This window comes from Hippopotamus amphibius, chromosome X (genome assembly GCF_030028045.1).
Source record: "Hippopotamus amphibius kiboko isolate mHipAmp2 chromosome X, mHipAmp2.hap2, whole genome shotgun sequence".
In the NCBI taxonomy this organism is placed as follows: domain Eukaryota; kingdom Metazoa; phylum Chordata; class Mammalia; order Artiodactyla; family Hippopotamidae; genus Hippopotamus; species Hippopotamus amphibius.
This window is the reverse complement of record NC_080203.1, coordinates 5,213,178-5,233,582: the sequence shown is the minus strand read 5'-3', so window position 1 is coordinate 5,233,582 and position 20,405 is coordinate 5,213,178. Positions and strand designations below refer to the sequence as shown.

At 43.1% G+C, this 20,405-nt stretch overlaps 1 protein-coding gene across 2 annotated transcripts; it reads left to right on the top strand.

The window, feature by feature from the left end:
* Positions 1-8,563: 8,563 nt before the first annotated feature.
* Positions 8,564-19,352, top strand: VMA21 (vacuolar ATPase assembly factor VMA21). Of its 2 annotated transcripts, XM_057718740.1 has the most exons (4): positions 8,564-8,758; positions 8,907-9,166; positions 14,816-14,925; positions 15,510-19,352. In XM_057718740.1, the coding sequence occupies exons 2-4, from the start codon at positions 9,057-9,059 to the stop codon at positions 15,650-15,652; spliced, it is 363 nt and encodes a 120-aa protein (XP_057574723.1). In that variant the 5' UTR covers positions 8,564-8,758; positions 8,907-9,056; the 3' UTR covers positions 15,653-19,352. The 2 variants fall into 2 exon arrangements, with proteins under 2 accessions (XP_057574723.1, XP_057574724.1); XM_057718741.1 differs by lacking the exons at positions 8,564-8,758; positions 8,907-9,166 and adding an exon at positions 9,243-9,434.
* The last annotated feature ends 1,053 nt before the right edge of the window (positions 19,353-20,405 follow it).

Sequence of the window (20,405 nt, the reverse complement as noted above, 5' to 3'; positions counted from 1 at the left end):
ATCCACCCTCCACTTCCACCTCTACCCCAGGGCACAGATGTTGCGAGCATCTGCTCTAATAGTCCGACCGGTAGGAAGCGATTCTTGAGAATGAGAGGAAGGAAACTCCCTGTGGCTTCTACCCTTGGATTCTAGTTCTGTACCCGCTCTGCTTTGTACTCGCTACTCATTTCATCTCCCTTCCCTGTGAAAGCCCTTCCAACACCTGAAGATAGAGCTCTTCCCGGCCTTCTCTTCCTCAAGCTACATGGCCTGTTCCTGCAGCTATTCCTCAGGTGCCACCTGTGTGCGAGGCTTACCACCCACCGTACTGACACTCTGCTCTCCTTCCTTTGAAGCAGCTTCCTGTGTTTCATCCTGGGAATCTTTTTCTTGCAGCAGATCACAAAGCTGTCTGTGGAACAAAGAGATGCCTTGGCTCTTAGAAAAGAACTTACACTCTCAAAAAACAGATGATTCTCCAACTGCCACCTTTCTTCACATATCCTGGAAAGCCAAGTAGACATGCCTTTAGTCCCACCCATATCTTGTTCTGACATTGACCGATGGGGAAGTAAAGAGGCTTGCTCAAGGACACACAGGAATCCCAGACAGAGTCACACTGATCCCCAGCTCTTTTTGCCCCCAGCCCTGTTCTCTGTCTCCTGTGCCACATCAGGGCTTCTCAGTTTATCCAGTAACTACTATACCTGCTTGGTCATCAGATCCTCATAACAAACTATTTCCAGATGAAGTAAATGAATGCCCAGAAAGGGATATTGACTTGTGTATGGTCCCGGAGCTAGGAAGTAACAGAGGAACCCAGATTCAAATCCAGGTCCTTACCCCACAAAAAATAATAATAAAAAAAAAATCCAGGTCCTTGGCTTCAAGTCTAGTTCTTTCCACTGTAATTCAGCTGTTTCCCCACTGGGTCTTGTGTATCTGCCTTGTGGACACAGAGGTGAGACACCACAATGACCAATGTGGGGACAGACATTTGGTTCTAAAAATCCACCTGGGACAGGACTGAGAAGACCTGAAGAGAGAAGATTTGAGGCCCTTGTGAGATGAATGTGTTTCGGCAGTGAAATGTGGTCACCAACAAGTGTTGGCAAGGTTAATAGGAGGCCACCACCCGAACGGGGAGGAGATGGTTAGGCTGACCTCTGCCATCTACAGGTTACTTATGGAGGCAAGGAAACAATTTGGCTGTCTTGGGAGGCACTGAGCTCCTCATTTCTGGAAGGGGAAATAGAAGCTGGATGACCACTTGGCAGTTTACAGCTCTAGCAAGGATTTCTTTTGTGATGGTGTGAGCCTCCATTGCCTCACACAGTCCCAGAGGTGATGTTTGCTCTAACTTGTCTTGTGGGGCTCAGGGCCTTTTTGAGAGGAAAGATAGGAATGGTGGCTGTCTTGGTCTGGCTCTGGGACAGGTGGAAAGCCAGATACAGTGCCATGTATCCAGATAAAGTATGTGGTACTGATGTCAAGGTGGCACTCCCAAAGGAAAGTGGGTGGTGGGTAGCTGCCAGGCTGCCTTCTTGGTACAGAACTTTCCAGGAGAAAGTTCTTTTAACTTTTATTCTCCTGCAGTCAGATCTCAGCCTGACCTGGAAGCAGAGGACTGAGCATACAACTTCTCCAAATCAGGATTTCCAAAGGAGCAGCAATTTTGTGGTGCAAATTTTGGCCTTCTTGGTTGACAGGGCCATGGACGAGCCTGCCTGGATAGGCCTCTCCAGGAAGCTGGCTCCTCTCTCACCCCCTCTGGCTTCCTCAGGCCTGAAGCACCAGCTTGTTCACCACAAGGGGGTGCTGGACATAATTCCTTGCAAGAAAACCTAGGTTCCCTAGGGCTTTACACAATGAGGTGCTCAGAGCCTGGAGGGTGGGAGGCAACGTGGGGAGGCAGAAAGCTTGGCCCTTACACAGGTCAAGTGCCCTAAGTCAGCTCTGTATTCTAAGGACTCTTCGGGGAATTGCCTTGGGAACAGAGCTTGTAAATTCTTCTTCTCCTGCCTTTAATCGTCTCACAGCAGAGTTTAGGGAGCAGAGAGGCAGAAAGAGGGTTAAAGGGGGGAAGCCAGAGAGGTGGGCCTAGCAGGATTCTCAGTGCAGCTCTGACTGAGGGCATGTGTTCAAGGCCCTGTGCTGTGGCAGTAGAGAGATGAAAAAGCCACCAGCCATGCTCTCCTCTCCCCCACTGCTGTACAGTCTAGTGGGGATGACTAGAAGCCCAAGGATGCTAATAGGTGATAGAAGATGTCAACGGAAAAAAAAAAGGGCAACCTAAAAGTTGCAAAGTTATGTTTTATTCGGGGACCTTACTGAGGACTATAGCCTGGAGAACAGCCTCTCAGCTCAGAGGAACTGCTCCAAACAGGTAAGGGAGGAGCCAGGATATGTAGGAGTTTTTGCTTTAAAAAAAAAAAAAAAGGTGTAGTTGAACATCAAAAGATTACTGCTAATCACAAACCCCAGACATTTCAACTTAATGAATTTAGTGCTTTTCTATGTATGGGAAGATGCAATAGTCTAGGGCTATTGAAATTATTCCTTAGACACGCATCTTAACTATGTAGGGCCAGTACCCTGTTTTTCTCCATTCCGAATTCCCCTCAGGGCTCACAGGTAGGGGTGGCTGCAGTGGCTGGTGCCTTGATGGCAGGCAACATTTTTTGTCCATAGCAAGATCGCAAACTATCACTTAGGCCGGAAGAGCCACAGGGGATACTGAAAGGAGAGATAGCACTTGGGAGGTGACAGAAATGTGGGCAGTGTCACTTCAGGTGTGAACACGGAAGGATCCAATTCATGACGGGCTTGTTTTGGATGTCCTACAAAGTGGTCCAAGTGTTTGTAGGGATGGTGAGGGGGGAAAGAGGAGTTGGGAGGGTATGAGAGAGGGAAGTGTAGGGGGAGGGGAGGGCACACTGGAGAGATGGGTGTCCTGGGGCCACGTGGGGCAGGCCTTGACCTGGGAGCTGAAGGAGCCGGCAAATGTATATACATGTTTTTAATGGCTAAATAAGCCTCTCGCCAGTCTCACAACTCAGGAGTTTCTTTCAGGGCCCGGAGCCAAATCCTTGCGATGTAATCGTCAGGGAAGAGAACACCTTATCTCCCAGTTTCATGGGAGGAAATGGGCCTACCTTTGACTGTCACCTGACTCCAAATTGTTAAACCCAAGAATGTAATGGCTTGTATTCACTTAGCCACACGAGATTTCTGTCTTTTGCAGTCCCTTCAAGGGGTTGCCTGGGATGTGCAGTACATTCCACTTTCCTGCTTATTCAATGATAAAGTTTTCTTTCTCTACCTTTCTGGAGACGTTTCCTGGGCTGGGAGGAGAGTATGTTTTTTTTTTTTTTTAACTTTTTATTTGTTTATTTTTTACAATAAACTGCGTATATTTAGAGTGTACAATTTGGTATCCCAGTCTCCCAATTCTTCCCCCGAGAGTATGTTTTTAACCGTATTTCCCCAGCAGTGTTCCTCTCAGCCAGGAAGGCCAAGCCCTTGCGTGGCCAGCCCGTGCGTTCTTCCTTTTTCTTCCTCTTTTATTGTGTCTTTTCCATGGTGCCCAAACCACCGACTCCTCCACGTCTTGCTTCTCCTGAGTTTCATTTACCAGCTTCGGCTGCACTTTTTCCTTTCTCTGCTGTTTGTAACTTTTCCAACCCAATCACAGAAAAAGTAAAGAGAGAGAACACGAAGCATTACGGTGTACACCTGAAACTCATATAATGTTATTTGTCGATTAAACCTCAGTAAAAGAAAATCAAAAACGGAGAATAAGAAAACAAAAGCAAAAACAAAACAAAATTCCGAAACAAAACTTACTGCTCTTTCCGCATTGCGAAGCTGCTAGAACTTTGGGTTTTTCCTTGGGTTTCTCTCATTCACTCACTCACTCACTCATCAATTATGTATTAATTATATTCGATGACTATTGGGAGTGCAGCTCGGGCTAGGCAAGCCAGCCTGGGGTAACAGGAGAACTTGGAGACCCGGGAGTCCCCGCTTGACAGCCGGGAACACACACTGCGCCCGCCCCGGACCCCGCCCCCTTTGAGGAGCAGTGGGTGGGCGGGGCTTCCCTCCGCTCCTGGCCCCGCCCAGGCCGGCCTGGAAAGTGCTCGGTGACGGTGAAGGAGACTTCCAGCCAATCAGAGCCGCCCGAGCTGGAGGAGTGCCGTGCCCCGCCCGCCCCCGCCGGCCCACCTGCCGCTTGAGGGGACCGTGTGGGAACCCGACCCTGAGGTCTTGGGCACCTGGTCCGCGAGCTCCGCAGTGATCGTGTTTCCGAACCTTAGGGTCTGGATGAGGCCCGGCCTCGCGCTCTCGACCCTGGCAGTTGCTTCTTCATTCAACCAACGAGTGCCTGCTCTCACCCTGGGACTTGGACACAGTGTGTGTATATGGTGGGATGTGACCCTGTCACAGCAATCCTCAGGGTGCCATTGTCCAGTCCCCCTTCCCGTAGCACAGCCTTTGGTGGCAAGGCCGTCTGGAAAGCCCTCGGGCCTGGATCCTTCACTTGGCGTGGGCTACTGGGGCCCTGCTGCCCCTCGCGGGGTTCCTCTCCTGGTAACAAGCGCCACGGTGTGCTGGGGGTGCGGGTCCCTAGGCTTGTTACACTGATCCCCAGTGTCTACTTCCACTTTGCCAGAAGGTCCACAGGCTTTACTGAGTGCACTACAGGTCTCAACTCCTAGGTTCCAAATCCTGTGGAGTCACGTGGGTGAGAAGAGTCCTCAGCCAGGGACCCGAACGTTCCTTGACTGCCTGAGGAGGTCCCTTCACTAGCTCTGGATCCCAGCTTAGCTCTCCAGCAGTAGGGCTGGAAGAAATAGCCTTAGGTACACTTTAGGGAAATGGAATGAGAGTAGGGCACAAGGAGTACTGGGAGGCCTTCACTCAACTCCAAAATTCTCCTTAGCCTCAGTTTTTCCACCTATGAAATGGGGATATAAATTGTAGGAATAGTGAACAGGCACAGTAAAATGAACCACCGGACACATCCTTTACCGCAATGGTGGTAGCCAGAGGTGGAGTGAGACGAAATAATGGAAAGAGGCAGTATTCAAGGAAAAATGCTCATCCTTGAGTAAAACTTGCATTTCATTAATAAGTGTTTGTTGAATAAATTAGTTAATTCTCTGTTGCAAGAGACATCAAAAAATAAACAAAACAAAACCACAAAACCCCTTGCATTTCATTGCTCAGGGGGTCCTGACAGAGGAGGTTTTTACTACAACCCCCAGAAAAAACCCCTTAGTTATTTTTTTTCTAGAAAACGAACTAAGTTTTTCACCAGGGGGCATATTTTACCAATTTGTATTTTTAGAAAAGAAAAACGCATCGTGCCCCACGTTATAAAGAAGCCATAGTTCCTCTCTCTCTCTCTCTCTAAGCATGAGTTTTGTTGATTGTATGCTGGAGCTTATTTCTATTTTCTTCATGGCTTAGTTTTTAAAATGCCACGCTGTGCAAGGACGGCTTCAGAAAGTATCAGTTGGTGTTTTAAGTATGGCCGTTCCTCTCTGACCCCACTGTGGGCCACCCAAAGGTGAACTTGGGTGAACTTGTTATGCTTTTGAATCAGTAAAGCAAATTGGGGATTGTTGTCAAATTGGACTTTGAGGGACTTCTCTGGTGGTCCAGTGGTTAGGACTCGGGGCTTTCACTGCCACTGGGGTTCCATCCCTGGTCAGGGAACTAAGATCCCACAAGCCGTGAGGCACAGCCAAAAACCAAACAAAAATCCAAACAAATTATGCTTTGGAGGACTTCCCTGGCAGTACAGTGGTTAAGAATCAGCCTGCCAATGCAGGCGACACAGGTTTGAGCCCTTGTCCGGGAAGATCCCACGTGCTGTGGAGCAACTTAGCCTGTGAGCCACAACTACTGAGCCAGTGTGCCGCAACTACTGAGCCTGCATGTTGCAACTACTGAAGCCCGAGCGCCTAGAGCCTGTGCTCAGCAACAAGAGAAGACACCACACTGAGAAGTGCAAGCACCGCAACAAAGAGTAGCCCCTGCTCACTGCAACTAGAGAAAGTTCGTGTGCAGTAACAAAGACCCAACACAGCCAAAATAAATAAATAAATAAACAAATAAATAAATATTTTTTTTAAAAAAACCTCTCAAAACCAAAAAGAAAAACAAATTGTTCTTTGGGTGTACACATTCCATGTCACTGGGTTTATACTACAGAGTATAAAAAAATACAGTGGAAAAAAACATTATTAGACAAATGAATTAGAAACTATGAATTCTCTAATTCCCTCAGTGATCCAGTGAATTTGGAGCAAGTCATTTCCCACCTTTAGCTCTCATTTTTCTCTACTAAAATGAAAGGGCCTGACTGGGGATCTTTCAGTTTGAGAATCACTTTCTGCTTCTCAGGGGGAAGAACGGAGGCATTACTTACTGATGCCTCCATAATGACCACGCCCCTTGACATGCCATTTCATTCCCATGGCAACAGCTCTGTTTGGGCTCCGCTGGCCTCTAGCTCTTTAGTAGCTGCTGCAGGTAGGAAGCTTCAGGACTTTATTGAGGGGCCAGAGGGCTGGCTAATTTCTTTCTTTCACTTACAGTTTCTGAGTATATCCTAAAAGTCCTGTCTCCATTTACTGTGAGGTGAGCTCACGGGAAATATTGGTAGAGTGTAGAAATCAGCCAGAAAAAGAGGTACAGAGGTTTACTTTAATATAAAACAACAATATGCAAATAAGGTTAGCCAGGCATTTTTGTCCCACCTCAAATCTCTCTTATGAATGGTTCTTGATTGAGTTATCACACAGCTGCCCCAGAGGCTGCTAATGTGGCAGCCTGGGAGGCAGGAATTGAGTTACGTTCCACTAGATAAATGTGCGCCTTCTGACAAGTCCCTTCCAGACCCGTTTCCTTGTGTGTTTAGACACTGTTTAGACACTGTTATGGACTGAATTGTTTGCTCCCCCCCACCCCAAGTTCATATGTTGAACTCCTAACCCCCAGTACCTCAGAATGTGACCTTACTTGGAAATAGGGTCATTGTAGTTGTAATTGGTTAAGATAAGGTCATACTTGAATATATTGGAGGGTCCCTAATCCAATATGACCGGTGTCCTTATACAAAGGAGAAGTTTGGATACAGATACAGACATAGAATGCCATGTGAAGAGAAATGCAGACATCAGGGGGGTGTGTCTACAAATCAAGGTTCACCAAAGATTGCCAGCACAGCACCGGAAGCTGGGGGAGAGGCATGGAACACATTCACCTTCATCACCCTCAGAAAGAACCACTCTTGCTGACACCTTGAGCTCAGACTTCTATCCTCCAGAACTATGTGACAATAAATGTCTGTTGTTTAAGCCACTCACTTTGTGGTATGTTGTTATGACAGCCCTAGCAAGCTAATACAACTGCATCAGTGGTTTCCCATCTTTTCACTACCAAGAATCCCTCTGCTCTTTGTCCTTTTGTGGACTCAATTCATTTATTTAACAAATATTTATTGAACACCTACTATATGCCAGGCCCTTACTCTAGGCATTGGAGATACACAAAATCAAAAAAGCAAAGATCCCTCCCTCCTGTGTTCATTCCATGTTTTAAAAGATTTAGTTGGCCTGGTATAGCATAGTTAATTTTAGTTTAGTAATAATTTGTGTATTTTCTCATGAGATAACCGGGATTACCTCATTAACATGATATAATTAGTGCCAAAAATCAAAGGAAGGTGATGTTTTTAAGTAGCTGTTGATCATTTACGGCAAGTAAATACATTCAATTCATTAGGTTTTTAAAAATATTAAAAATTGTCAGAACCTCTTTTACTACATTTATGGATCTCTAGGGGCTCAGGGACTTCATCACAAGGTGATTAGCTAGAGCAGGGGTCCTCAAACTTTTCCTGGAAAGGGCTACATAGGAAATACTTCAGGCTTTGTGGCCCATACAGTGTCTGTCACAAACAGCTACACAATGCTGCCATTGTAGCATGAAAGCAGCCATTGGCAATACAAAAGAATGAACATGTCTGAGTTCCAGTAACATTTTATTTATGGATACTGAAATCTGAATTTCATATAATTTTCACGTGTGGAGAAATATTCTTGTTTTGATTTTTTTCAACCATTTGAAAATGGAAAAACCTTTCTTAACTCAGGGGCTGTAGAAAAACAGGTGGCAGGCAGGCTGTAGGTATTTGGCTGGCTGGCCAGTTTGCCCACCCATGAGTTAGATTCTCTCTAATTCTGCTCTAGTTCTGGCATTAGGTGGTTCTTATACCCTCAAAGGTCTAGATGAGGCCCAGAGAGGGATTACAAATTTAGTAATTTGAGCTCAAACCCGGACTTCCCGCTTTCCAGCCCACGGCTCCTAACACCGCTCTAAGCTGCTGGTTTAGTTACGATTTCAGATGTGGTCTTTGTATCCATGTGGTGCAGAAAATAGATGTGTGGTCAGCGGCCCTTTCCAGGCGTTGACCATGTAAGGGCTGTCCTCTTGTTAGCAGCCAGTGGCAACCTAATTTTGTCAAGCCTGACCCTAGGCTTACGCACCCTTTTCGTTTATACTTCTCTCGGGTTGCGCTGCCCCGGAGGCCCATCTGCCCCTTATATTTGAGTCCCTGTTGTCTCATTGGCAGCTTTCTGAGCAGCTGCAAAATATGTTTTTAACTTTTAGTGGAAGTTGGGATCACCAACGTCTGGCCTGGAACAGTCACTCTCAGCAAGGGCTCTTTCAGCTCTGACATTTCCTAGCTTTACGGACTTGGGTGAGTGTTAAACTGACTCCTCCCAGCTTCCCACGGCTGGAGTTTCACTGCAGGCAATAATTAATGATGCGTTTACTCAAGGGCTGGGGAATAATGTGCACTGCTTTTTTGTGTTGTTGTTGTCGTCGGAAACTGCTTGGTTGCCTAGCACCCCAGTCGTCTGCCTGGTCGTCCTTCCTCGCAGATCATCTGTTCCAGTCGCCTCGCAACCAGAGCTCGGCGACAAGAGCCGAACGGGGACGAGAGGTGCTCGCGCGCGCTCAGAGGGCGGCCGCAGCACCGCCCTCCCCGGAAGACCATGCTGCGAGGCAAGTCCCGGCTCAACGTGGAGTGGCTGGGCTACTCCCCGGGCCTGCTCCTGGAGCGCAGACCGCTCCTGGCAGGGCGCACGCCCCGCAGCCCGAGCCGGTAAGTCACGTGAACTCGCGCGCCCGCGCCCGCGCCTGCGCCCGCCGCCGCCCGGCGTCACCTTGGCGCGCCGCGCCTGCGCGCTGCTGCCTACCGCCCGGCGCTCGCCGGCACTTCCGGAGCGGCCCACCTCCACTGGTCGGCCGCGGAGCCGACTGAACGCGGCTGCGGAGCCCAGCCTGCCTCTGAGCACCTGCTGCGGGCGTGGCGACGCCATGGAGCGCCTTGATAAAGCGGCGCTGAACGCGCTGCAGCCGTCCGACTTCAGGTAGTCCGGAGCGGGGACGGGGTCGGGCGCGGGCCTCGAGCGCGAGGCCGGCCGGGCCGGGCCGGGGGCGGGGCAGGAGGGAAGGCCGGGGACGACCGAGGTGGCCAGCGGTGGGTGGGCGTGAGGTCTGGACCCTCCGGGCCGGGGCTGCGGGCTGGAGGAGAGAAGGGGAAGCAGGTTGGGGCCTGCAGCGTCTGCACGCCCGGTCCCTACCCTTCGCTCGGGAGCATGGGACTCAGGGTCATGGGGGATAGGTCGGCGGGCCTTCAGCTCTTGTCTCTGGCCTAGCACATTTCGCTGTTGTGTATATTGCGATCTTGCTGTTTGCAGCCTTTCTCCCCACTACAGGGTGAGCTCCCTGAGGAGAGGAACCCGGCCTTCTCCATCTCCGTGTCCCCTACAGATAGGGTCTGCATCGTCGGGGCTTAATAAATGTTTGCTGTATGAATGAACGAATGGAAGGGAGAAAGAACTGTGCCTGGTTTGAGTCTGCTTCACTTGGGGAGTCAGTAGGATGGGGCCTGGTGGCCCAGTAGAAGGAACCTGAGCAGAGAGCAGGTGGTTCTGGCCGACTAGCATACCCAGTGATGCCTCAAGAGGCAAGAGGGTGGGGAGGGGTTTAGCTACCATTCAGTGTGTGCCAGGCTCAGCTTAGGTGCTTCGTTAGATACATTATCAGAATTAAGACAGTGCTTAGTTTCCTGATTTTTAAAAACGGTGAAATTGATTCAGGACAAGGGACTTGCCCAAAATCACACAATTAGGTCACACAGTTAGTAAGTGTTGAAGCTGGCAGTTGTCCAAAACCACTGACTCCAAAACCCGTGATCTTTGGAGCCCCGTGATCTTTTTCACTCTCACAATGGCAATATAGGTGTTTGTTTATTTTTTATTAACTGTTTACTAGTGAGGTTACCGACAGATATTTTTGTTAAGTACACTTAGTACAGTATAGTCCTCCTAGACTGATTCTAGTGTTTCCTAATGGGATTTGCAGTGAAATCCACTTGCAGTGGAAGTCTTGCTTGCCATAAAAGGAAAGGTGGTAAGCTCTGTCTGCTTAGGGTTTGTTGCTGAAGTTTATATGAAGTGAGTAAACTCTAGGTGGTTTTAAGAGTGGGGGCACAATAAGGTTCATCCTGAATTATTTCTTTTGTGTGAGGCCATTTCTAATTCTGAATGTTCGCATTCTTCATTTCTAACAAGTCTCAGTAACACCCAATCAGAGACATAGGAGAAATCACTTGAATGACATCAGTTGCTTTGTTTTAGAATAAATCACTGGTTATACCCAAGCTGGCTTGTGCCAGCAGAACTGTCAGCTGTAGTGGGCTGTGCCTGGGAGCCAAGGAGAAAATGTCCTGTAAACACTAGAGGAAGTTTGAAAACTAGTTTTCAAAAGTTAGTATGCTTAACTTTGTAGTTAGTCTTATATTTGTGAGAATGAAAGTCAAATTTTTTGAAGCTTAAGGTAAAGAGAGAGGTGAGAAGCAGTTGGAGATAAGCTGCAAATTGTTAAGATCTGCTGTATGTAGAGTGTGTGGGGCTAGAAATTAACATGCAGAGAAGGTTATGTTTGCGTGGTGGGATCATAAGTGATTATGTGTGCTTTAAAACATTTTTATGGTATTATATCATCTTTTCAATAATGAAATTTTCCCCAAGGCAGGCCAGATAATAGATATTCAAGAGGTAATCTAAAGAACAGGAGAACCGGTTAACCTTCCCTTTCTTTAAATTCTCAAGCTTTGTTTCTTTATCAGGTTAGATGATCTGAAATTTGCACACCAAAAACACATACTTTAACTCACCAGAGAAACACTGTGAAAGATATGTTTTTTTTGGGGGGGTGCACAAAAGAACTGTCCAAATACTGAGTTTTTGTATGTATGTATGTATGTATTTTTAAATTTTTTCTACAACTTTTAAAGGTTAGACTCCATTTATAGTTATTACAAAATATTGGCCATGTTCTCCGTGTTGTACAGTACATCCTTGTAGCTTATCTACACAACATTTTGTGTCCCCCACTCCCCTTCCCCTACATTGCCCCTCCCACCCCTCCTCACCGGTAACCACTAGTGTGTTCTCTGTATCTGTGGATCTGTTGCTTTTTTGTTATGTTCACTAGTTTGTTGTATTTTTTAGATTCCACATGTAAACAATACCATACAGTATTTGTCTTTCTCTGTGTGACTTATTTCACTTAGCATAATGCCCTCCAAGTCCGTCCATGTTGCTGCAAATGGCATATTTTCATTCTTTTCTTTTATGGCTGAGTAATATTCCATTGTATGTATGTATTGATGTGGGGTTGTGTGTGTGTGTATGTATGTATACATACATATATTGCATTTGCTTTGTCCATTCATCTGTTGACGGATGCTTAGGTTGCTTCTGTATCTTGGCAATTGTAAATAATGCTGCTGTGAACATTGGGGTGCATGTATCTTTTCAAATTAGTTTTTGTTTTCTTTGGATATGACTTTTTGTATTTTTATATAGAACTACTGCAGATGCTCACATTCTTCATGAAGAGTACACAATAAATTTTTCCAAAAGTTTTCTATTAGGAAATTGTGTAAGGGAGCTTATGTATATCAGATGAGAATATATAGCTCAGTGATCACCAAAGTGGGATGTATTAAAAGATGATTCGTTGAAGTATGGAAAGAAAATAGTAGAATTTCTACATAAATTTATTTTAACCTTATCCTTTTTAGTGTCTGTTTTTGCATGTGTTTTATATTTTAAAGAATGCATGAGTAATACGTGTATAGATAATTTAAAAATCATTATGCCTGTATGGGGGTGTGTGCTCAAAACTTTTATTTAATGATGGATTGCACAGTCAAAAAAGTTTGTAGACCATTGGTATAAACTTGAGATGTTCCCTTCCTTTCTGGGCTGCCAGAAGCCCCACCCCTAATGGTATACACAATTATAAGAACTTTGCCTGGATTTTCTAGGGGTACAGAGGAATGGGCAGGACTGTGTAGGACACGAGCTGTCAAGTGCTGTAATAACAGGCATGAACTAAGTGTGATTGGATCCCGGAGCAATGAATCGTTCCAGCTGGTGTAATCAGGAAATGTGCCTAGAAGAGAGGTTTTTTTTTTTGGGGGGGGGGGGTACTTTGAAGACTGGGCTGTATTATTCCTAGAGATATAAATAAAAACTGGAACCTCTTGCTGAGGATTACCAGAAAGTATCAAGTTCAAGTGTTGACTCTGAGCATAAAGTTAGACGTGTGTTAAGGTTGCAGGGGAGCAACACTTGCCACCCCAAAATGTCTCTTTGGTATGCAGATTATTTCAAAGTGAAAACAGTCAAGGCCCAAAAGACTCAGGAAGAAACTTTGACCTTCCCCTTAATTGCCTGAAAAAGTTTAGATAGAGGGCCTGCTCCTGGACGAGAGCTATCACCAGAGATATCTGCAAAGAATATGAGCCAGGTGTGGTGGGGGGAATGGGGCATAGAAACCAGAGTCCATTCTGTGTGCATAGACTCTGTATGACCTAGCAAACACTTTTGCTTTTCCAGACATTTGCTTTTCCATCTTCAGTTGAATTGCCTTTTTCCCCTTTGAAATCTCAAACCCCTACCCACAACATCCTCTTTTGTCTTTAGCTGAAGATGGTATTTATGGCAAGGGTTTTGGCCATTTTGGCGAGTTACTTAGTTCTCCTGGGTCTCTCCCATGTAGACATGTTATTCAGCTTTGATTTTCTCCTGTTAATCTGTCTCATGTCAGTTTAATTCTTAGACCGGCCAGAAGAACCCAGAATGGTAGAGGAAAATGTCTTCCTCCCTGACAAGGTAGTGTGAGGATGGTTAGATTTAAGGAACAAGAGACCTTTATCTAAAGAATAAAAGCCATAGGGCTTACTGCCTTTATTTATTATTTTTTTAAAATTATTTATTTACTTATTTTATTATGTTTTGTGGCATGTGGGATCTTCCTGGAGCAGGGCTCGAACCTGGGTCCTTCGCATTGGCAGGCGGATTCTTAACCACTGCACCACCTAGGAAGTTCCGGGCTTACTGCTTTTAAAACATAATGTGTGAGGTGGTATGTATGAGGTATGTGTGTGTCCAGGATTGCTGGAAGCTTACTATAGCTTCACTGTCAGTAGTGTTGCTCATTTGTGACAATGCATAGGACAAATGCTGGCATATCTACTTATTGAAAACTCAGTAAAACAACATTAAGGAATATTTGAAAGTGGGGAAATAACTTCATTATATATTAATCTGGAGTCCTTTTTCATGCTCACACATTTTTAACATAATTGGAATAGTATACATCAGGGGTTGTGAAAGTTTTTCTGGAAAGGGCCAGATAGTAAATATTTTAGGTTTTGAGGGCCGTGTTGGTCTGGTGCCACTACTGAGCTCTGCCTCTGTAGCTCCATGGAGTCTTAGGTGATACATAAACAAGTGGGTGTGGCTGTGTGCCAGGTACACTTTATTTACAGAAGTAGGCAAGGGGCCTGTCAGAGCTTATTTGGCAGACCCCTGACATACATAAAACAGTGTAATCTGCCTTGTTCACTTGTCACATGGATATTTTCTGAATAATTGTCAAAATTATTTTTAATATTTTCATATTGATGTGAATCATTTTCCTATTACTGGACATTTTTATATTATCCAGTTTGTACTGTTATATTAATCTTTACATTGTTAATGTTTTAAGTAGCAGTTTATCTGACTTGTTTTTCTTTTAAGCATATAATTTTAGAAGCTTGATTCATTCTTTAGAATCGTTTTACTGTATTCTGTAAACTTTTCCCGTTGGAATATTTCCATTGATTTTAAAATAGTCTGTGGACAAATAGAATTCACTGAATAGAAAGTTTTTTGATATCAGACTTTTAATGCATCCATGTTGCGTGAAGGCCATCAAAGCTATACTCTAGCTACTTAATTACAAAAAAATTTGAGTAAGTTTCCTTCAGCTGCATCCAAATTGTTCTAGGCTCCTTTTTCTTTGGAGATTCTTATACCTTGTCTGTACTGTATTCAGCTAGCCACTGATAGGATGCTTTGTGAAGGAACATTCATTAGTTGTTTTCTGTGTATCTTCTCCCTTGCTACGTCTATTGTGAATTCTGTGAATCGTGTACGTTTGCATAGCACTTGGTAGATTACAAACCACTTTTTGCACTTTACACTTCCTTTCACACTGGATCTGCCGCTGGATCTCTAGGATCTTCCAGTTTTGAGTCCCTGGCACTGCTCCTTCCTCCCCTGGCCACTGCTTTCAAGGCACGGTTCCCAGCGTCTTTTCTGTGGCGTATTTATAGCATTTATGGACACAGGAATAGTTGGAAATGGCTGTGCAGGCTCTGATTTTCTCTTTGTTTGCTTTATTCCAGAAATGAAAGTTCATTAGCATCCACTCTGAAGACGCTCCTGTTCTTCACAGCTTTAATGATCACTGTACCTATTGGGTTATATTTCACGACTAAATCTTATGTTTTTGAAGGTAATCCTAGACCATAAAACAAGACATTTTCCCCCTTGACTGTGCTTGAGATTCTATGCTCATGACCTCTTTATATCTGTAAACCGGTTAGTCTTAATTTTGCTTCTTCTGTTTTGCTTTTCAAAAATCACGTTGCTCATAATCTTACTTCATGAAATGAACTTTTTCGTCACTCGGTTATTTCAGTTTGACATCGTATTCGTTTATGGTTTTCTGTGGAACAGTTGCAGATCCTTTCTTTTAACAGCCCTTTGAGAGCAAGAGTTGGCTGACATGGGAGGAGGAATTTGGGGGAATGTACCTTTGGTGGAAGACATTGGAAGGAAGAGAAAATAAAACCCTCTTTTTTATGTCAGAGTCCTTAGATGAAGTGATTAATTGTGGTTTTCATTCAAAATAATGTTCTTCATGTATAGAAGGTATTCACATCTTTAAGTGAATACTTGATTTATCACCACGCAGAGTATTCCTTTTTAATTGTGTGACTGGTTAAATAAATTTATAGCTAATAAAAATTAGTGTGCTTTGTTTTTTGTATTTTGATTTATTTTGGAATAAAATGGAAACTTTTTTTCTCTTGATAGGTGCCTTTGGAATGTCCAATAGGGACAGCTGTTTTTATGCTGCTATTGTTGCAGTGGTCGCCGTCCACGTGGTGCTGGCCCTCTTTGTTTATGTGGCCTGGAATGAAGGCTCACGGCAGTGGCGTGAAGGCAAACAGGATTAAAGTGAACAGCACCTTTCAATAGCACTAAATTGATTTTTTTAAATGGTAAATGCATCTGGGATATTGATGATTTCAATAATGTTGAAAGAACATGTTAAAATCAATCTTATCTAGTCACATTTGACTAGTGTAAATTTTGATCCTTCTAAAACAATAGTTTGTAGCATCAGTTTTAACTGTATGAGTCTCTCATTTGCAAATGAGAATTTGGAAAAGTTAAATTGGTTACAAATAAGTATGTGAAATTACACATTATTCTGGGAAGAATTTGATTATCTTACAACAAAAAAAATGTTTTCTAGCATTTTGTCTTGTTTGGTTCTGAGTTTTACTCCTCTGGATATATTCAGATGTACATAGTTGAGCAAATCTAAACTTTATTTTTTGCTGGAACACTTTCCCTAACTATCAAGAAAATATCAGGTCATTGGATTTGGGGTTGTAAATGCCTATTGAAAATTGCTTAAATTGTGGCCACTGGAATTAATCTGAATGTCACTGAGAAATTTTGCATCAAGTGTAATCCCTAGTCAATAGAAATCTTTCATTACATTATTTCATGGGGAAACTAGGCTGAATCACACCCATTCATGTAAAAGGATCAGGTTTATTGAAGAATGCAGATAGCAAAGCAAAGAGCTAGCCGCCTGGGCACCTGGCCTGCTCCCTAAAGGCCCCTTGCAGGCCAGCCTCCTGCTTTCAGATGAACTCTTTAATGATCTGCTTTGCTCTGTCATTCAACAAAGAACTTATGCTTTAATTATAAGGTTGTGTAAACTCCGTTTAAATTTGTTTTTCCTACTTTTTAATAATGTATATGAAGGAATTTACATTTAAGTGTGTTCTTTTTTGCACACTTAGGGAATGTAAACAATCATGAAAATAGATTATTTTTATCGCCCAGGAAGTATTCTTGGAATTTCTAGTCTAGTCTTTTAAATCAGTGCTGTTGTATCCCAGATACGTATAGTTAGATAATCCTTGAGGTCCTTTCTGATAGAAAAAGACCCTGTGGTTTTACTTTAGTATCCTTGGTCTGTGTTCTTTCTAGCCACTTGGTACTACTTCCGTGTAATGTAAAAACACACCCGAAAAAATGCATATTAAAACAGGAAGAAAATTTATATTCCCTGTAATATTGCCACCTGAAGGTGACCACTATTTTGGTTTACATCCTATGTGCATTTCTTAATGCTAGTTTTTATGTCCACTAAAAGTTTGGTTTAAGTTCAGATTCTGCCAGTTTTACCTAGAGGGTATTTGCATTTTTTCAGATGCTGTTTTCTTAAAAAGCACATTCTACCTTTACTCTTGTAACTAGATATCTCATTCTACAAATTTCCTGTCATTGATAATTCCTAATGCAATGGCTCTTGCTGTGAGTGTTTGCCATTACTGATTTTGTTTGTTCACCCCTATTTTTGATGTTGTGGAATTGGACTAAAGGAGAGGAGAGGTAGTTAGGCATTTGTGTTTAATTGTCGAGAAAAAAATAAAAGATGATTATTGTAGGACGATTTTACTCTTGCTTATAGTTAAATGTTATCTACAGTTTAAATGTCTTAAGTAGTTATTCTAAATGTAAAATGTTTTCTTAAAAAGATTACAGTTTTGGTATAAAATTGTACAAATTTAATATGAAATTGTAGAATACTTCAGTTTGAGTCTAGTGTACTGTGTGGTAGATTTCTAGATGGTCCCCTCTTTAGATGCCTTGTTATACTTAGGATTCGTCCACCTAATTTCTTTTTCTATAATGCCAAGGTTTTTCTTGTACTTTTGGGATCTTATGCTATTTGTAAAATACTAATGTCAAATATTGAATTATTTTGTTTGATTTCAGACATTTGCTAAGTAGATAATATGAGTGTTTTTCTGCAAGTATTTAAACTTGGGATTCATGCAAAAGCAGCTGTAATTTCCTCTTGGAAAAGGTACCAAGCATTTGAAAGTTTGAATCAGATGCTAAGGTTGATATTTGGGATTATTACAACATAGATTTGATTTCAAACCAGTTAATATTTTCTTAGGGTCTTAACTGTTAACTTACTAGTTTGCTGCTGTTGAAATAACATGGTATTTGACAAATTTATTTTTCAAGATGTCTCAGTGATTTCCTCTTGTACAATGTATATACTTCAGGATGTACAGAAAGGAAAGCTACAATTGAGCCCTTACATAAATGTTTTAAGGTAGGAAAATGTTCACTATTGTTTGAAAACTGATTGTAAGAATAACCTCAATTAGGAAGTGTAACTTGAAGTGTCAGTACAGGCTACTGATTTAACACATGACCTTCTTCACCTCGCCTCCCATTTTGCTCCCCCAGAGTATAATCTTTTTTCTCATTGTGCTAAAAAACGAAAAGTCTGCTGTAGAATGCATCTGATGTCATTAGCTCTTCAAGTGGATACCATTTTACATGTGACAGCAGAATTCGGTTTTGAGTTGTTATTGAATAAATTTAAACCCTCCACAAAAACGAAAAACAACCTGCGTTTCATGGGAATCTAACAGAAATATACTGTAAGATTATTTTCATCATGAAGATCTCATCAGCTTTGCCCAAAAAGCACCTGCTTGACTTATTTGGTGTTTATTTTCTGTTTTCATATAAATTTTATATATACACCTAGAGTACCCAAGGAGACCAGTTAAACAGGGTGTACCCAAGGAAAGATGAAAGCTGAAGGTACGTGAGGCTCTTAAAGAAGTTATATCCTGTTTTAAATGTGTCTAGTGTATATTTCTTGTCTCCAGACAAGTTCACGTTTATTGTTTTATTTATGCTCAAGTGAAGTTGTAGATTGTTGTTAGGCCCATTTTATAAATGGTTTGCCTATGACACAGAATTTGTCACTTGTTAGGTCAGCAGCAGATTTCTCTGCTGTCAGGCACTCTGTGCTCCATCAGAGCAGTACAACTTTATTAACTCAGACGCTTACATTTAAGATAGTTTTTGCAAGAGCTGGGCTGAAGCTGCACATTCATAACTTGACAAGATTTCTTTTTCCTTTTTGTAGGGGGGAAAGGGTCACCTGAGAAAATAATTATTTTCGTGGACTTTGGGAACCTAATAACAAATATTACATGTAACCTATGAACAGATTGATCCTTTATATGTTCATTAAAATAGTCTGGAATTCCTCAAATTACCGTCACTTCTGGCCACACTTTCCTTGCCTATTTTGTTGCTACGTGTACTTGAAAGTAACATCTGCGTTCCTTTGAAGATGTTCTATAGGTCATATTTGTCAGTTACACAGACTAGTCTTCCTTTTTCTCCAGTTCAGTGAAGTCTCACTGAACAGTAATAATAGCAATAGCTAACATCTGCACAGCACCTTACAGTTTGCAAAGAACGTTCACATTTTCTCGTTTTTTTTGCATAGTGAACCTGTTACGAGATTTCTCTTGACCTTGATGCTAAAAGTGTTAGAATCTTTTAAGTCACTAGAGTCACTGAATATGCTGTAGTCTTGGATAGCGCCCTAACAAGGGGCAGAGTTTAGATGCGCTACCTTGAAAGCTGCGTGTAATTATCAAAATGGGGGGCTTGAGTTCTTTAGCCACTTGAATCACATTTACTTTTGTAAGTGGTGCTTTTCTAACTGTTATGTGGATGAGTTTTGTATTCATTATATTCTAACCTGTAATTTGTATAAATTTACCATCTGTTGTCATTAAAAAAGTGTTCTTAATGCCACTTGATGTCTCCTGATTCATTTAATAGTAAGTTTATTAACCTCTTCATGTTTTTTAACATTTGTTTGCTTCTCTGTTTATACCGTATAGAATATGAACAGAGCTGTCAAGGGTAAGCTTTTATGCAGTAAATGTAGGCCAGAGATGCTCAAGTGTGTGGGGGCTCTGAGGGATGCTGAGACAGGAAGGGCTGTGGTGAGCCCATCAGAATTGGTGTAGCAGTGAGGAAAGGAAGGCAGCTCCTTGCCTTGTGGCTTTAAAACAAATTCATTTGGGGGTGAATGGGCTTCAAATACCACTGAAGGAGTGAGGTTGGGAAATACTTGTGGCTAATTAAAGACAGGGGTAGTCAATTCCTGTCAATGTCCAGCATGCCACCCCCTCATGCCAATGCCCTGTTTCCTCTGTCCTCTAGGCCACTTGCGGATTGTACAGTTGACCCGTGGACAACGTGGGTTTGAACTGCACGGGTCCACTTATACATGGATTTTTCTCAGTAGTAAATACTACAGTGGTACACAATCAGACATTGGCTGAAGCTGTGGATGGGGAACCGTAGATGGGGAGCGTGGAGTTAGAGGATTTTCCGCTGTGGGGAGGGTTGGGGTCCCTAATCCCCATTGGTTCAAGGGTCAGCTGTCCTCATTCTAGCTCCTTCCTGTGCTTTGGAGGGTTCCAGCTAGTTCTCATTAATAAATGATACACACTCCAAAAAAAGATGACATCTTAGTATCAAAATATACATACAATTGTATTTATATACAAAAGTACAGATGATAAAATGTCCAGGGAACTCAGGAGACACGTAATGGCAATGCAGAAACCACTGGAATCACCTTGTGGGGTTTACTGCCCAGACTTAACTCAAACCTGAGTCAGAACCTTGTTGGAGGGGGGAGGCCTGGAAATACATGTTTATTACAGGTTGTGTTCTGATGCGGCTGGTTTGAGAACCACTGCTAGAGATTGAGAATTATACATATATGTTTTTTAATGCTGGACTTGATGTTTATAAAACAGGCCTGAAATAGCAAGCACTTTATTAGGC